This window comes from Eriocheir sinensis, unplaced genomic scaffold (assembly GCF_024679095.1).
Source record: "Eriocheir sinensis breed Jianghai 21 unplaced genomic scaffold, ASM2467909v1 Scaffold24, whole genome shotgun sequence".
Taxonomy (NCBI): domain Eukaryota; kingdom Metazoa; phylum Arthropoda; class Malacostraca; order Decapoda; family Varunidae; genus Eriocheir; species Eriocheir sinensis.
In genome coordinates this window covers 1,126,799-1,143,041 of record NW_026111543.1, presented here as the reverse complement: position 1 = coordinate 1,143,041, position 16,243 = coordinate 1,126,799, and the positions used below count along the sequence as shown (strand labels likewise).

Here is a 16,243-nt window from a genome sequence, read left to right as displayed (position 1 = left end):
TGTTGTTTCTTTGATGTTTCTTTGGTGTTTCTATGATGTGTTTTTAGTTGTTTCTTTGATGTTTCTTTGTTGTTTTTCGATATTTTTTGTGTTATTTTTGTCTCCCTCTCTTTCTCTATCTCCCTTTCTCATCTTCCTCCCTTCCTTCCTTCCTTCCTTTTTTCCTCCCTCCCCCCCTCCCTTCCTTCCTTCCTTCCATTTTCTCCCTCCCATAATTTCCCCTCCCTTTCTTTCCTTCTCCTCTCTCTCTCTCTCTCTCTCCCTTCCTTCCTCCCCCTCCTCCCCCACACTAACCCCCCCCCTCCTCCCTCCCTCCCCCCCAGGTCCAGCTCTGGGTTCAGCGGCCGCACCCTTCGCAAGCTCCCCTTCCTGGCCTACGCCCTGCACGGACCCTGCCCCCAGACCGGCCTGCCCCTGCCTACCTTCCTGCAGGCCCTACGCAGCGCTGTGGATAAGCAGCACCGGGATATGGCTGCCGTGGGGGGAGGGTGAGGGGGGGAGCACTAGGGGAGGAGCTGAGGAGGAGGAGGAGGAGGAGGAGGAGAGAGAGAGATGGTTGTGGGTTTTTGTACGGGAGAAGGAGTTGAAGGGAAGATTGGAAGGAAGGGAGGAAAGAAAGGAAGGAAGGGAGAGGAAAGGGAGAAAAGGGAGGAGTTGGAGGAAAGAAAGGAAAGGAGAGAAAAGGGAGGAGGAGGAAGAGGAGGAAAGAGACAGTTGTTGGTGTTCTAAGGAAGGAGAAAAGGAAGGAGAGGGAGAAAAGGAAGGAGGAAAGGGAGGAGGAGGAAGAGGAGGAGAGAGACAGTTGTTGGTGTTCTAAGGAAGGGAGAGGGAGGAAAGAAAGGAAGGGAGAGAAAAGGGAGGAGGAGGAAGAGGAGGAGAGAGACAGTTGTTGGTGTTCTAAGGAAGGGAGAGAAAAGAGGAGGAAGGGAGAGGGAGGAAAGGGAGGAAGGGAGAGAAAAGGGAGGAGGAGGAGAGAGACATTTGTTGGTGTTCTAAGGAAGGGAGAGAAAAGAGGAGGAAGGGAGAGGGAGGAAGGGAGGGAGGAAGGGAGAGAGAAGAAGGGAAGGGAAGGGACTGAAAAGGAAGGAAATTATTATATTATTAAGTTGTAATTTATTGATTTTTTTAATTTATTGACAAAAAGAAGGAAAAAGAAGGACAAGTAATATTTTCTTTTTTTATTTTTTTATGTGATTTCAGGACAATTTTATATTTTCTTATTTTCTTAGATTTTTATGTTTTCCTGATTTTTTTCTCATATTTTCCTGCATTCTTATTTTCTTTTCCTATATTTTCCTGAATTTTCCCTTCTCATTTTTCTCATATTTTCCTTCTTCCTCATTTCCTTTTCCTATATTTTCCTTTATTTTTCTCATATTTTCCTGCATTCTTATTTTCTTTTCCTATATTTTCCTGTTTTCCTGAATTTTCCCTTCTCATTTTTCTCATATTTTCCTGCTTTCTCATTTCCTTTTCCTATATTTTCCTGTTTTCCTAAATTTTCCCTTCTCATTTTTCTCATATTTTCCTGCATTCTCATTTCCTTTTCCTATATTTTCCTGTTTTCCTAAATTTTCCCTTCTCATTTTTCTTATATTTTCCTGCTTTCTCATTTCCTTTTCCTATATTTTCCTGTTTTCCTGAATTTTCCCTTCTCATTTTTCTCATATTTTCCTTCTTCCTCATTTCCTTTTCCTATATTTTCCTGTTTTCCTAAATTTTCCCTTCTCATTTTTCTTATGTTTTCCTTCTTTCTCATTTCCTTTTCCTATGTTTTCCTGTATTTTCCTTTATTTTTCTCATATTTTCCTGCATTCTCATTTCCTTTTCCTATCTTTTCCTGTTTTCCTGTATTTTCCCTTCTCACTTTCTCCTCTTTTCTCATATTTTCATTCTTTTCCTGTTTTCAGCGATCTTTTCATTTTTTAATATTTTCCTCCATTCTCATTTCATCTATACATCTGTTTCCATCTATTTTCCTGTACATTTCTTACATCATCTATCATCTTTTCTCTATATTTCTCTGTTCACATCTTACATCATCTATATTTTCCTGTTTCAAATTTCCTTACATCATCTATATATTTCCTGTTTCAACATTTCCTATATTTTCCTGTTTTTCTGAATTCCCTTCTCATTTTCTATATTTTCTGTTTCAACACCTTCTCATTTTCCTATATTTTCCTGTTTTCCTGTATTTTCCCTTCTCATTTTTCTTATATTTTCCTGCTTTCTCATTTCCTTTTCCTATATTTTCCTGTTTTCCTGTATTTTCCCTTCTCATTTTTCTTATATTTTCCTGCTTTCTCATTTCCTTTTCCTATATTTTCCTGTTTTCCTAAATTTTCCCTTCTCATTTTTCTCATATTTTCCTGTTCACACATCTTACATCATCTATATTTCTGTTTCAACATCTATATTTTCTCTGTTCTCATATTTTACATCATCTATACATCTGTTTCAACATCTATATTTTCTCTTCTCACATCTTCCATCATCTTTACATCTGTTTCAACATCTATAGTTTCCCTGTTCACATCTTACATCATCTCCTCTGTTTCATATTTACATCATCTTTACATCGATGTTTTAATTTGGTTTAATATTGCCGAGACGTCCATTAACCAAGTCATCTATACATCTGTTTCAACATCTATAGTTTCCCTGTTCACACATCTTACATCATCTATACATCTGTTTCAACATCTATAGTTTCCCTGTCTACACATCTTACATCATCTATACATCTGTTTCAAAACCTTACATCATCTATACATCTGTTTCAACATCTATAGTTTCCCTGTTCACACATCTTACATCATCTATACATCTGTTTCAAAACCTTACATCATCTATACATCTGTTTCAACATCTATAGTTTCCCTGTACACACATCTTACATCATCTATACATCTGTTTCAAAACCTTACATCATCTATACATCTGTTTCAACATCTATAGTTTCTCTGTACACACATCTTACATCATCTATACATCTGTTTCAACATCTATAGTTTCCCTGTTCACACATCTTACATCATCTATACATCTGTTTCAACATCTATAGTTTCTCTGTTCACACATCTTACATCATCTATACATCTGTTTCAACATCTATAGTTTCCCTGTACACACATCTTACATCATCTATACATCTGTTTCAACATCTATAGTTTCCCTGTACACACATCTTACATCATCTATACATCTGTTTCAACATCTATAGTTTCTCTGTACACACATCTTACATCATCTATACATCTGTTTCAACATCTATAGTTTCTCTGTACACACATCTTACATCATCTATACATCTGTTTCAAAACCTTACATCATCTATACATCTGTTTCAACATCTATAGTTTTCCATGTACACATCTTACATCATCTATACATCTGTTTCAAAACCTTACATCATCTATACATCTGTTTCAACATCTATAGTTTCCCTGTACACACATCTTACATCATCTATACATCTGTTTCAACATCTATAGTTTTCCATGTACACATCTTACATCATCTATACATCTGTTTCAACATCTATAGTTTCTCTGTACACACATCTTACATCATCTATACATCTGTTTCAAAACCTTACATCATCTATACATCTGTTTCAACATCTATAGTTTCTCTGTACACACATCTTACATCATCTATACATCTGTTTCAAAACCTTACATCATCTATACATCTGTTTCAACATCTATAGTTTCCCTGTTCACACATCTTACATCATCTATACATCTGTTTCAAAACCTTACATCATCTATACATCTGTTTCAACATCTATAGTTTCTCTGTTCACACATCTTACATCATCTATACACCTGTTTCAAAACCTTACATCATCTATACATCTGTTTCAACACCTATAGTTTCTCTGTTCACACATCTTACATCATCTATACATCTGTTTCAAAACCTTACATCATCTATACATCTGTTTCAACATCTATAGTTTCTCTGTTCACACATCTTACATCATCTATACATCTGTTTCAACATCTATAGTTTCTCTGTACACACATCTTACATCATCTATACATCTGTTTCAAAACCTTACATCATCTATACATCTGTTTCAACATCTATAGTTTCCCTGTTCACATCTTACATCATCTATACATCTTACATCATCTATACATCTGTTTCAAAACCTTACATCATCTATACATCTGTTTCAACATCTATAGTTTCCCTGCACACATCTTACATCATCTATACATCTGTTTCAAAACCTTACATCATCCATACATCTGTTTCAACATCTATAGTTTCCCTGTATACACATCTTACATCATCTATACATCTGTTTCAAAACCTTACATCATCCATACATCTGTTTCAACATCTTACATCATCTATACATCTGTTTCAAAACCTTACATCATCCATACATCTGTTTCAACATCTTACATCATCTATACATCTGTTTCAAAACCTTACATCATCTATACATCTGTTTCAAAACCTTACATCATCCATACATCTGTTTCAACATCTTACATCATCTATACATCTGTTTCAACATCTTACATCATCTATACATCTGTTTCAAAACCTTACATCATCTATACATCTGTTTCAACATCTATAGTTTCCATGCACACATCTTACATCATCTATACATCTGTTTCAAAACCTTACATCATCTATACATCTGTTTCAACATCTATAGTTTCTCTGTACACACATCTTACATCATCTATACACCTGTTTTAAAACCTGAGATGTCAATACATCTGTTTCAACATCTATAGTTTCTCTGTACACATCTTACATCATCGATACATCTGTTTCAAAACCACATCATCTATATCTGTCAACATCTATAGGTACACATCTTACATCATCTATACACTGTTTCAAAACCTTACATCATCTGTACATCTGTTTCAACATCGAGTCGGGAGATGTCGAATTCTCTGACCACGGCGGAGACCAGTATACATCTCGAGCAGGGGTTAAGACACTGAAAACCAAATGCCCGAAGCTCCCTTATAATGCCGAAAAGTGGGCCATAGTGGACGCTGATTGGCCAGCTCAACAATGCACGCTCATGGCCTCTCTAAGCACTGTAGAAATTTAAAACACTGTAAACCGCGGACCACAGAAACGATCCTGTATACGTCTCGATCAGGGGTTAAGACACTGAAAACCGAGTGCCCGAAGCTCCCTTATAATGCCGAGAAGAGCCCCATAGTGGACGCTGATTGGCCAGCTCATCAACGCACGCTCATTGGGGTCTCTAAGCACTGTAGAAATTTAAAACACTGTAAACCGCGGGCCACAGAAATGATCCTGTATACGTCTCGATCAGGGGTTAAGACACTGAAAACCAAATGCCCGAAGCTCCCTTACAATGCCGAAAAGAGCCCCATAGTGGACGCTGATTGGCCAGCTCAACAACGCACGCTCATTGGGGTCTCTAAGCACTGTAGAAATTTAAAACACTGTAAACCGCGGGCCACAGAAATGATCCTGTATACGTCTCGATCAGGGGTTAAGACACTGAAAACCAAATGCCCGAAGCTCCCTTACAATGCCGAGAAGAGCCCCATAGTGGATTCTGATTGGCCGGCTCATCAACGCACGCTCATTGGGGTCTCTAAGCACTGTAGAAATTTAAAACACTGTAAACCGCGGGCCGCAGAAACGATCCTGTATACGTCTCGATCAGGGGTTAAGACGCTGAAAACCAAATGCCCGAAGCTCCCTTACAATGCCGAAAAGAGCCCCATAGTGGACTCTGATTGGCCAGCTCAACAACGCACGCTCATTGGGGTCTCTAAGCACTGTAGAAATTTAAAACACTGTAAACCGCGGACCACAGAAACGATCCTGTATACGTCTCGATCAGGGTTAAGACACTGAAAAAAAATGTCGAAGCTCCCTTACGCCAGTGATGTAGAGCCTGATTGACGTGGGTTCAGCACCTATGTTTCTAAGCACTATAGATGTTTGAACGCCTATGCTTCCCCTGTACACATCTTATGTTTTCTTAGGTATTAAAATGTTTATATTATTTCTCCAAGAGTTTATTGTTTTTGGTCCTGTTTCCATTTCCTTTGGTTACACTGAGTTATTGTTATTATTATTATTTATTTATTTTTATTTCAGTTATTTTATATTTATCCTTTATATCTTTATTTGAGTTATTTCCTCTATGTTTTCCTCCATTTCTCTCTATTTATTTACATTATTGGGTCTTTGTTTTATATGTATTATTCATATTAATTTATTCATACATTTTACAGCACTGAAGGTCAAGTTGTTATTGTCTAAAGTATTATACAGAAGTTCATTACTGTTCCTGGTGCTCTGAAATGTATCTTGGAATGTACACACACACACACATACACATACATACACATACGCACACAAACTCATACACATAAGCTGTTTCTATACGCACACAGACCCACACATACAAGCTACATACATTCACACACACACACATTAATGCTCATACTTATATATACACACAAGCGCACACAAAACTATTCATATAAAACACACACACACACACACACACACACACACTTTCATCCCTGTGCTGCCCAAATCCCTTATGCAAGAGTTAACCAGCATCTCCACTCTTTCATCCCTGTACTGTCCCAATCCCTTATGCAAGAGTTAACCAGCATCTTCACTCTTTCATCCCTATACTGTCCCAATCCCTTATGCAAGAGTTAACCAGCATCTCCACTCTTTCATCCCTATACTGTCCCAATCCCTTATGCAAGAGTTAACCAGCATCTCCACTCTTTCATCCCTGTACTGTTCAAATCCCTTCTGCAAGAGTTAACCAGCATCTCCACTCTTTCATCCCTGTACTGTCCCAATCCCTTATGCAAGAGTTAACCAGCATCTCCACTCTTTCATCCCTGTACTGTCCCAATCCCTTATGCAAGAGTTAACCAGCATCTCCACTCTTTCATCCCTGTGCTGTCCCAATCCCTTATGCAAGAGTTAACCAGCATCTCCACTCTTTCATCCCTGTACTGCCCAAATCCCTTATGCAAGAGTTAACCAGCATCTCCACTCTTTCATCCCTATACTGTCCCAATCCCTTATGCAAGAGTTAACCAGCATCTCCACTCTTTCATCCCTGTACTGTCCAAATCCCTTATGCAAGAGTTAACCAGCATCTCCACTCTTTCATCCCTGTACTGTCCCAATCCCTTATGCAAGAGTTAACCAGCATCTCCACTCTTTCATCCCTGTACTGTCCCAAATCCCTTATGCAAGAGTTAACCAGCATCTCCACTCTCTCATCCCTGTACTGTCCAAATCCCTTATGCAAGAGTTAACCAGCATCTCCACTCTTTCATCCTAACACACACACACACACACACACACACCTCAACTCCATACATAAGCGTAAATCCCTTGCCAATGTGGGATATACTCCTGTAGGGGCCGCAGGAGGGGGCGCAGGGGGGGGAGCCGGCGGGAGAGTGTGTCCAGGGTGCGGTTGAGCCTGGCGCGGGTGATGTGCTCGTAGGCGGGTGAGCGGATGAGGTAGAAGAGGAGGGAGATCCGCCGGCGGACTAATTCTTCCACTTCCTGCTTGGTGGTGGGGGCGGATGTGGTGTTGTGGAGGGAGAGGCTGTGGAGGAAGGGAGGAGTTAGGGAGAGGAGGAGAAAGGGAGGAAGGGAGGGTGGGAGAGAGAGAGAGAGGATAAGAAAAGGAGAGAAGGGGGGAGAAAGGGAGGAAGGGAGAGAGAGGGAGAGGACTTGGCTGTTGTGTTATGGAGGAAGGGAGAGAAAGAAGGGAGGAAGGGAGGAGTTAGGGAGAGAGGGAGAGAGAGAGAATAAGGAAGAGAGGAAGGGAGAGAAGATTTGAGAAGAGAGAGAGAGAGAGAGAGAGAAAACACACACACACACACACACACACACTCTTTCATCCCTATACTGTCCCAATCCCTTATGCAAGAGTTAACCAGCATCTCCACTCTTTCATCCCTGTACTGTCCCAATCCCTTATGCAAGAGTTAACCAGCATCTCCACTCTTTCATCCCTGTACTGTCCCAATCCCTTATGCAAGAGTTAACCAGCATCTCCACTCTTTCATCCCTGTACTGTCCCAATCCCTTATGCAAGAGTTAACCAGCATCTCCACTCTTTCATCCCTGTACTGTCCCAATCCCTTATGCAAGAGTTAACCAGCATCTCCACTCTTTCATCCCTGTACTGTCCCAATCCCTTATGCAAGAGTTAACCAGCATCTCCACTCTTTCATCCCTGTACTGTCCCAATCCCTTATGCAAGAGTTAACCAGCATCTCCACTCTTTCATCCTAACACACACACACACACACACACACACACACACACACACACCTGGTATAGTCCATGGCCAGTGCCAGCGCCCAGGGACCCCAGGACTTCCGACCACAGAGATACATGGCCCCCAGGTGACACATGGGGCGCAGGGTATGAAGGGACTGGGGGAGAGAGAGAGAGAGAGAGAGAGAGAGAGAGAGAGAGAAGTCACTCATTAGTACATATTATCATTATTATTATTATTATTATTATTATTATTATTATTATTATTATTATTATTATTATTACCTCTGCTAGTAGATGTCCATTTGACCTCTTGACCTCTGACCTTCCCTGGGGGCCTCCGAGGGGGGTGGGGGGGGTAAAGGAGCGCTGGTGGGAGGGCGGGGCGGCGGCCAGTGACCTCATGACCCGACCGCTCTTAGCTAGCACGATGACCTCTGGGAGAGAGAGAGAGAGAGAGAGAGAGAGAGAGAGAGAGAGAGAGAGTTTTAGGTTAAATGCTTCCTTTTTTAATTTCTGATATTTTTCTTCTTCCTCCTCCTCCTCCTCTTCCTTCCTTCCTTCTTTCCTTCCTCCTTTTCATTCCTCTCTTCCTCCTCCTCCTCCTCTCCTCCTCTCTCTTTCCTCTCTTCTTCCTTCCTTCCTTCCTTCCTTCCTTCCTTCCTTCCTTCCTCCTCCTCCTCCTCCTCCTCTCCATTCCTCCCTTCTTCCTTCCTTCCTTCCTTCCTTCCTTCCTTCCTTTCTTCCTCCTCCTCCTCCTCTTCTTCCTCACAAAATCTCTCTCATATCCCTCAATCCTTCCTTCCAAACAACCCCTCCTCCTCCTCCTCCTCCACTCACCCTCTCCACCCTCCACGCCTTCCGCCTTCCGCTGCCGCTCCCTCACAGCCTGCCGCCGGTCCAGGGGCCTGATAGGGGGGGAGGGCACCACCACGGCACTGTGCCATAGGACGAGGATGAACCGCCCTATGCATCTGTGAGGAGGAGGAGGAGGAGGAGGAGGAGGAGGAGGGAGAGAAGAGGGGAAGAAGAGGAGGAGGAGGAAGACGAGGGAAGGTAAGGTTGGAAGAGAGGAGGAGGAGGAGGGAGAGAAAAAGGAGAGGAAAGGAAGGAAGGGAGGGAGGGAAGGAGGAAAGGGAGAGAAGGAAGGGAGAGAAGGAAGGGAAGGGATAGAAGGAGGGAAGGAAGAGAGGAGGAGGGAGAGAAAAAGGAGAGGAGAGGAAGGAAGGGAAGGAGGAAAGGGAGAGAAGGAAGGAAAGGGATAGAAGGAGGGAAGGAAAAGAGGAGGAGGGAGAGGAAAGGGAGGGAGAGAAGGAGAGAAGGGAGAGAAAAGAAATGATTATATATATATTCTACACACACACACACACACACACACACACACACACACACACATGTCCCAATCCCTTATGCAAGAGTCAACCAGCATCTCCAATCTCTCACCCCTTATGGAAGAAGAGGAGGAGGAGGAGGAGGAGGAAGAGGAAGAGAAATATGAATAAAGGAGAGGAAGAAGAGATTGAAATTGAAGGAAAGGAGAGGAAGAAAAAAAAATATAGGCCTATGTATGATACTAATAATTTTATAGGCCTACTAAGAAGAAAGGAGGGAGAGAGAGGGAGAGGAGAGGAAAAAAAATGTAGGCCTATAGAAAGTTAGGAAACAAAACACACACACACACACACTATGTACGTCTTTTAGGAATGTTATGTGCGTTTTTAAGTCATGTACGTTTTTCACTGATTCATGTACACACGGATCAAATTACACACACACACGCACACACACACACACTATACGTCTTTAAGGAATGTTATGTGCGTTTCTAGAAGCCATGTACGTTTTTCACCAATTCATGTACACACGGATCTAATTACACACACACACACACACACACACACACAACGTACATCTTATAGGAATCTTATGTGCGTTTTTAAGTCATGTACGTTTTTCACTGATTCACGTACACACGGATCAAATTACACACACACACACACACACACACACACACACGCACTCACTTGGTTAGCTGTATAGCCAAAACGACAGCCCACTTTCCGGCCTCACCCCAGAGCTGCCGAGCCCACACCTCCGCCAGGACCTCCACGCACTCCAAGGCCGATAGCATCACCTGTAGTAGTAGTAGTAGTAGTAGTAGTAGTAGTAGGAGGAGGAGGAGAGAAGAGAAAGGAAGGTTAGGTTAAGTTAGGTTAGGTAAGGGAAGAGGAGGAGGAAGGAAGAGGAAGGAGGAGGAGGAGGAGGAGGAGAGAAGAAAAAGGAAGGTTAGGTTAGGTTAGGAAGGGTAGGGAAGAGGAAGGAAGGAGGAGGAAGGAGGAGAAGGAGGAGAGAAAGGAAGGAAGGAAGGAAGGAAGGAAAGAGAAGGAAAGGAAAGGGAAGAGAGAGAGAGAGAGAGAGAGAGAGAGAGAGAGAGAGAGAGAGAGAAAGAAAGAAAATAACATAGTGGAACAAATCACAAAAAAAACAAATAGTAGAAATAGTAATCGTAGCAATTTCCTAACTATTGTACTATTTCTCAACCATCAACACACACACACACACACACACACACGCACCTTAAGCCGCTGACTGGCCTCTGGGGTCGGGGCGGGCACGGCTGTTGCCCCGCGGATCAGGAAGTCATTGAACATCTCGAAGAGGCGGGAGGCTGCGTAGATGACCTCACATAGTAGGGAGGAATTACTGAGGCGGCCTGGGGTAGAGGAGGAGGAGGAGGAGGAGGAAGAGGAGGAGGAGGAAGAAGAGAAGGAGGAGGAGGCAGAGATAGCATAGGGAGAGAAAGAATGGAGAGGAGGAGGAGGAAGAGAAAGAGGAGAAGGAGAGAGAGAGAGAGAGAGAGAGAGAGAGAGAGAGAGAGAGAGAGAGAGAGAGAGAGAGAGAGAGAGAGAGAGAGAGATAGGGAGAGGAAGAAGAATGGGGAGGAGGAAGAGGAAGAGGAGGAGGAGGAGATAGATGAATTATAATTGCATAAGGAAGTGGAGAGAGAGAGAGAGAGAGAGAGAGAGAGAGAGAGAATAGAAAAAAAAAAGAATAATATTAATAAGAAATACACAAAACACACCTGCCCACACCTGTCATCCACACCTACACACTTAAAAATCTCTAGAATCACACCCAACACACACCTAAAAAACTCTACCATCACACCCAACACACACCTAAAAAACTCTACCATCACACCCAACACACACCTAAAAAACTCTACCATCACACCCAACACACACCTAAAAATCTCTAGAATCACACCCAACACACACCTAAAAAACTCTACCATCACACCCAACACACACCTAAAAAAACTCTACTATCACACCCAACACACCTATAAAAACTCTACCATCACACCCAACACACACTAAAAAATCTCTAGAATCACACCCACGCCCCCACATCTGTTATCCTCGCTCCCACACACCCGCCACACACCTGCCAGGATATAGGAGCCCCATTTCACCGCCGCCTCCATCTCCGCGGCGCCTTGGGGGTTGCTGGTCACCCATTTCTTGTATTTGATAAGAAATGTTGAGGCCTCCAGAGACACCATGTTTGTTTTGAGGACTACGAGCCTATCGCTATTTATCTTATCAGCCGGGGATTAATATTTTTTTACCATTTTTATCGTATATAGTAACTGTAAGAGTCTCTAGAATTATTTTAAGTGTTATTAGTGCTATTATCATTATTATTTAGGGATATGATAGTGTTCTTAGAGTAATTTCAGAAATCCCTCAGTTTTATTATTATTATTATCAATATCATTAGCAACAGAGTATAGTGAAGCTTTAAACAACTATATTATCTTGTTTTCTACGTCGAGAAATTAAGATATAAATAAAAAAGAAAGTATTTATTAGTAGAACTGCCATCTACTGAGCCGAAACAGAGTGTAGTTAAGAGATAGAGCGTATATAAACCTGTATCACCTATTTTTTCTTATTATTTGAATAGTCAGAATGAAAAATATATTAATAAATGCATTAGATATATATAATAGTCACTCAAAAAGCCGAAATTGTCACCCTGAAAGAGTACAGTTAAGCAATGGAGCATATAGAAGCATACAGTAACTATTTTTCCTTGTTATTTGAATAGTAAGAGCTAAAAATATATTAATAGAAGTACTGAATAGATAGATTTATTAATATATATGTCATTTACTGAGCCGAAACGGAGTATATTGAAGCGATAGAGCATATATAAGCCTACAGTAACTATTTTTTCTTGTTATTTGAATAGTTAATGTTAAAAATATATTAAAAAAAGTACTGAATAGATATAATTGTAGACTTATTAAGCCGAAATAGTCCGGCCGAAGTTGACATCAGTTTGTTTACATTGTGAAGCGGCAAAATCCGTGGTCGACGAGCCTAAAGGAGGAACACAAGGGAGCCAGCGGTGAGTATCAGGGCCTATTTACCTCATTTAATCCCCTTAAATTAACGTACAGGTGTGTCATTAACCTGCGAGAGTAACCTTCAGGAGTATTTGCACCTGAATGATACCCTGAGATTGTGGAATAAGCTAAATAAACGCTATACTTTTAAATCTGCAAATGTTGAGGAAGGGTCAGACACCTCTTGGGAAGTTAATGCCTCCGTTAGGGGGGTCGAGGGGGCCCTGTCAAGGAGGGGGAGGGGGACAAAGCGCCCTTGTGGTAAATTTCCAGATTCTCACCCGCGCTTGTTAGGCAGGTTATGTAAGGTTAAATCTACTTGGCTTGCGTTGTGAGCGGCAGAAATACTCAGTGCAGGACGGGGCGGGGCGTCGGGGGAGGTGATCCACTCCGCTCCCCAGAAATAAGCAGCCATGTAGGGTCGTATTTTAAAACATTTTACCCATTAGGTTAAGATTGGTTTAATTAGCATGCCAGTATCTCATTATCTACCTTATGAAACATCAGTATCAAATATGTGAACTTGGGCAACGAAATGTTTGGTTAAGATTGGTTTAATTAGCATGCCAGTATCTCATTATCTACCTTATGAACCATCAGTATCAAATATGTGAACTTGGGCAACGAAATGTTTGGTTAAGATTGGTTTAATTAGCATGCCAGTATTTAATTATCTACCTCATGAAACATCAGTATCTCTTCATATATCTTTTCCACAAACCTTCAACAATCATGGAAACGCCTTCAAAATCCAATTCAACGTCTATTTATTGTTGAAAATAGGGGATGATTTGAGAAATACATCCTTGCAGAAATAAGTTGCAAATACATGTGGGGGGGTCCAGGGGGGAACGGCCTCCCCTGATTAGAAGGGGGGTCGAGGGGGGACAAACCCATCCTTTAGCCGTCAGGTCATAAAGCTCGGTTGGAGTAGTTTAGATATGCTCCCCCACCAGAGGAGGCAATGCTTTCATGAATATCAACCCCTATTTTCAACAATAAATAGTCCTTGAATAGGATTTTGAAAGTGTTTCCATGACTGTTGAAGGTTTGTGGAAAAGATACATGAAGAGATACTGATGTTTCATGAGGTAGATAATGAAATATTGCCACCACACTAAAACCAATCTTGACCAAACATTTCGTTGCCCAAGTTCACATATTTGACAAGGCTTTCGTAGGAGTTAAGGGCATTTCCAGGGGAGTTTTATGACCCTGGTGGTAGTGTGACCCTTCCTTTGTACCATGAACCTAAAGAAACATATTTGACAAGGCTTTCGTATGAGTTAAGGGCATTTCCAGGGGAGTTTTATGACCCTGGTGGTAGTGTGACCCTTCCTCTGTACCATGAACTTAAAGAAACACATATTTGACAAGGCTTTCGTACGAGTTAAGGGCATTTCCAGGGGTAGTTTTATGACCCTGGTGGTAGTGTGACCCTTCCTCTGTACCATGAACTTAAAGAAACACATATTTGACAAGGCTTTCGTATGAGTTCTGGGCATTTCCAGGGGGAGTTTTATGACCCTGGTGGTAGTGTGACCCTTCCTCTGTACCATGAACCTAAAGAAACATATTTGACAAGGCTTTCGTATGAGTTGTGGGCATTTCCAGGGGTAGTTTTATGACCCTGGTGGTAGTGTGACCCTTCCTCAGTACCATGAACTTAAAGAAACACATATTTGACAAGGCTTTCGTACGAGTTAAGGGCATATCCAGGGGTAGTTTTATGACCCAGGTGGTAGTGTGACCCTTCCTCTGTACCATGAGCCTAAAGAAACACTCATTTGACAAGGCTTTCGTATGAGTTGTGGGCATTTCCAGGGGTAGTTTTATGACCCAGGTGGTAGTGTGACCCTTCCACTGTACCGTGAACCTAAAGAAACACACATTTGACAAGGCTTTCGTATAAGTTGTGGGTATTTCTAGGGGGAGTTTTATGACCCTGATGGTAGTGTGACCCTTCCTCTGCACCATGAACCTAAAGAAACACATATTTGACAAGGCTTTCATATGAGTTGTGGGCATTTCCAGGGGTAGTTTTATGACCCTGGTGGTAGTGTGACCCTTCCTCTGTACCATGAACCTAAAGAAACACATATTTGACAAGGCTTTCATATGAGTTAAGGGCATTTCCAGGGGTAGTTTTATGACCCAGGTGGTAGTGTGACCCTTCCTCTGTACCGTGAACCTAAAGAAACACATATTTGACAAGGCTTTCGTATGAGTTGTGGGCATTTCCAGGGGTAGTTTTATGACCCTGGTGGTAGTGTGACCCTTCCTCTGTACCATGAGCCTAAAGAAACACTCATTGGAACCCAATCGCTCCCTTCTTTGACCTTTAGAAATAATTTGTGTGAGGAGCGAAAGTCTTATAATACCAGATGGAGTTTCAAGATTCTTAGGATTCCCAATTCTTATATATTCCCATTCCTAATTCCTCCTTCCATTCCAGGACAGTGCCATGAAAGACCTCAACTCTCTGGCACTCCTCTTCCTCCTCCTCCTCCTCCTCCTCCTCCTCCTCCTCTTCCCTCCTCTGCCTTCCTTGAGCTGTGAGGAGGAGGAGGGACTGGAGGGAGGCCATGTGGATGTGTGTGCGCCTCGGAAAGACGTACATGGGTGGTGTGGGATGCGTACATGTGTAGACAGTGAATGTGGAAGAGGTGGAAGGATGATAAGAACTACAGTGGAAGATAAAGAAGGAAAGGAAGAGGAAATAGCTGATAAAAGGAAGGAGATGGAGGAAAGTGAAGAAAGGAAGGAAGAAATGGAGAGAAAAAGGATGAAAATGAAGGAAAATGGAGGAAATTTGAAAGGGAGAGAAAGGAAAATGATTATAGGAGGGGAAAATGAGAGGAAAGTGACGGAAATGAGAGAAAATAAGGAAGAGAAAGACAGGGAAAGAAAGAAAATGAGAAATAAGAAAGAAAATGAAGAAAAACAAAACACTTTCGGAACTCAAAACACACCACCACCACACACCACCACCACCAGGGACCCTAAACAAGCCTTCCCCTCCTCATCCGTCAAGTGCCAGCAGTCACCCGGCACCCCATCCGACCTCCAGTGCCACTTCCGCAACCTCTACTACCACCCGAGAGACCAAGAATTCGCGTTCATCCGAGACACCGATTCGCTTATGGACGGAATTGATGATGTGTCGGACCTCAGGAAGCGGATCACCCTCGCATCCGTCGCCCGGCACAATGCGTTTATGTTCCACGTGACGGAGGTGCCGCGCCGGGCCCTCGCTATGGGTGCCACGAGAGGGCCGCGCCGGGTGACTGTTATAGGGGGGACAACGTTGATTTTCGGAAGGTTCAAACCAGATAATCTACACCATGTATTTCACGATGATCTCCTGCCGCTGTATTTCACAATGAAGCAGATCTGTGGGGGCAGTAAGTTTTGTAGTAGTAGTAGTAGTAGTAGTAGTAGTAGTAGTAGTCTGGCACTGGTAATATTGATAATAATAGTAGTGATATGATATAAAAGAAAAACAACATTATTTAATATTCTCTTTAGTTT

The 16,243-nt window shown here is 42.2% G+C and overlaps 2 protein-coding genes and 1 long non-coding RNA gene across 52 annotated transcripts in view; 1 reads left to right on the top strand and 2 right to left on the bottom strand.

The window, feature by feature from the left end:
• The window catches only part of LOC126991087 (pachytene checkpoint protein 2 homolog), a 5,040-nt gene extending 4,547 nt beyond the window's left edge, over nt 1–493 (top strand). Inside the window, exon 9 of the mRNA XM_050849784.1 lies at nt 324–493. Within this exon, the coding sequence (XP_050705741.1) occupies nt 324–492 (169 nt within the window). The 3' untranslated portion in view covers nt 493. The remainder of the gene's footprint in view (nt 1–323) is intronic.
• A 2,086-nt stretch (nt 494–2,579) lies between these two features.
• LOC126991089 (uncharacterized) lies at nt 2,580–4,733 on the bottom strand. 50 transcript variants are annotated; one of them, XR_007745131.1, is made up of 6 exons: nt 4,568–4,721; nt 4,416–4,477; nt 3,597–4,115; nt 2,843–3,296; nt 2,760–2,812; nt 2,580–2,729 (listed from the first exon to the last, which is right to left on the bottom strand). It is a non-coding gene; the product is annotated as an uncharacterized LOC126991089 (long non-coding RNA). The 50 variants fall into 50 exon arrangements; XR_007745136.1 differs by having other exon boundaries at nt 2,580–2,676; XR_007745144.1 differs by having other exon boundaries at nt 2,580–2,676; nt 2,760–2,895; nt 2,926–3,296.
• Nucleotides 4,734–6,230: 1,497 nt separating this feature from the next.
• LOC126991088 (peroxisomal membrane protein PEX16-like) lies at nt 6,231–11,907 on the bottom strand. Its single transcript, XM_050849785.1, has 7 exons — nt 11,746–11,907; nt 10,875–11,011; nt 10,323–10,432; nt 9,139–9,272; nt 8,584–8,735; nt 8,353–8,456; nt 6,231–7,618 (listed from the first exon to the last, which is right to left on the bottom strand). Exons 1-7 carry the CDS (start codon nt 11,861–11,863, stop codon nt 7,372–7,374), a joined length of 1,002 nt encoding a protein of 333 aa, XP_050705742.1. The 5' UTR covers nt 11,864–11,907; the 3' UTR covers nt 6,231–7,371.
• Nucleotides 11,908–16,243: the final 4,336 nt, after the last annotated feature.

Excerpts from the sequence above, each read along its gene's own strand:
- LOC126991088 (XM_050849785.1), bottom strand. The coding sequence starts at position 11,863 with ATGGTGTCTCTGGAGGCCTCAACATTTCTTATCAAATACAAGAAATGG. Across the intron at positions 11,012-11,745 it reads GGGCTCCTATATCCTGGCAG|GCCGCCTCAGTAATTCCTCC; the intron begins GTGTGTGGCGGG and ends CCTCTACCCCAG. Across the intron at positions 7,619-8,352 it reads CTGGCCATGGACTATACCAG|CCTCTCCCTCCACAACACCA; the intron begins GTGTGTGTGTGT and ends CTTCCTCCACAG.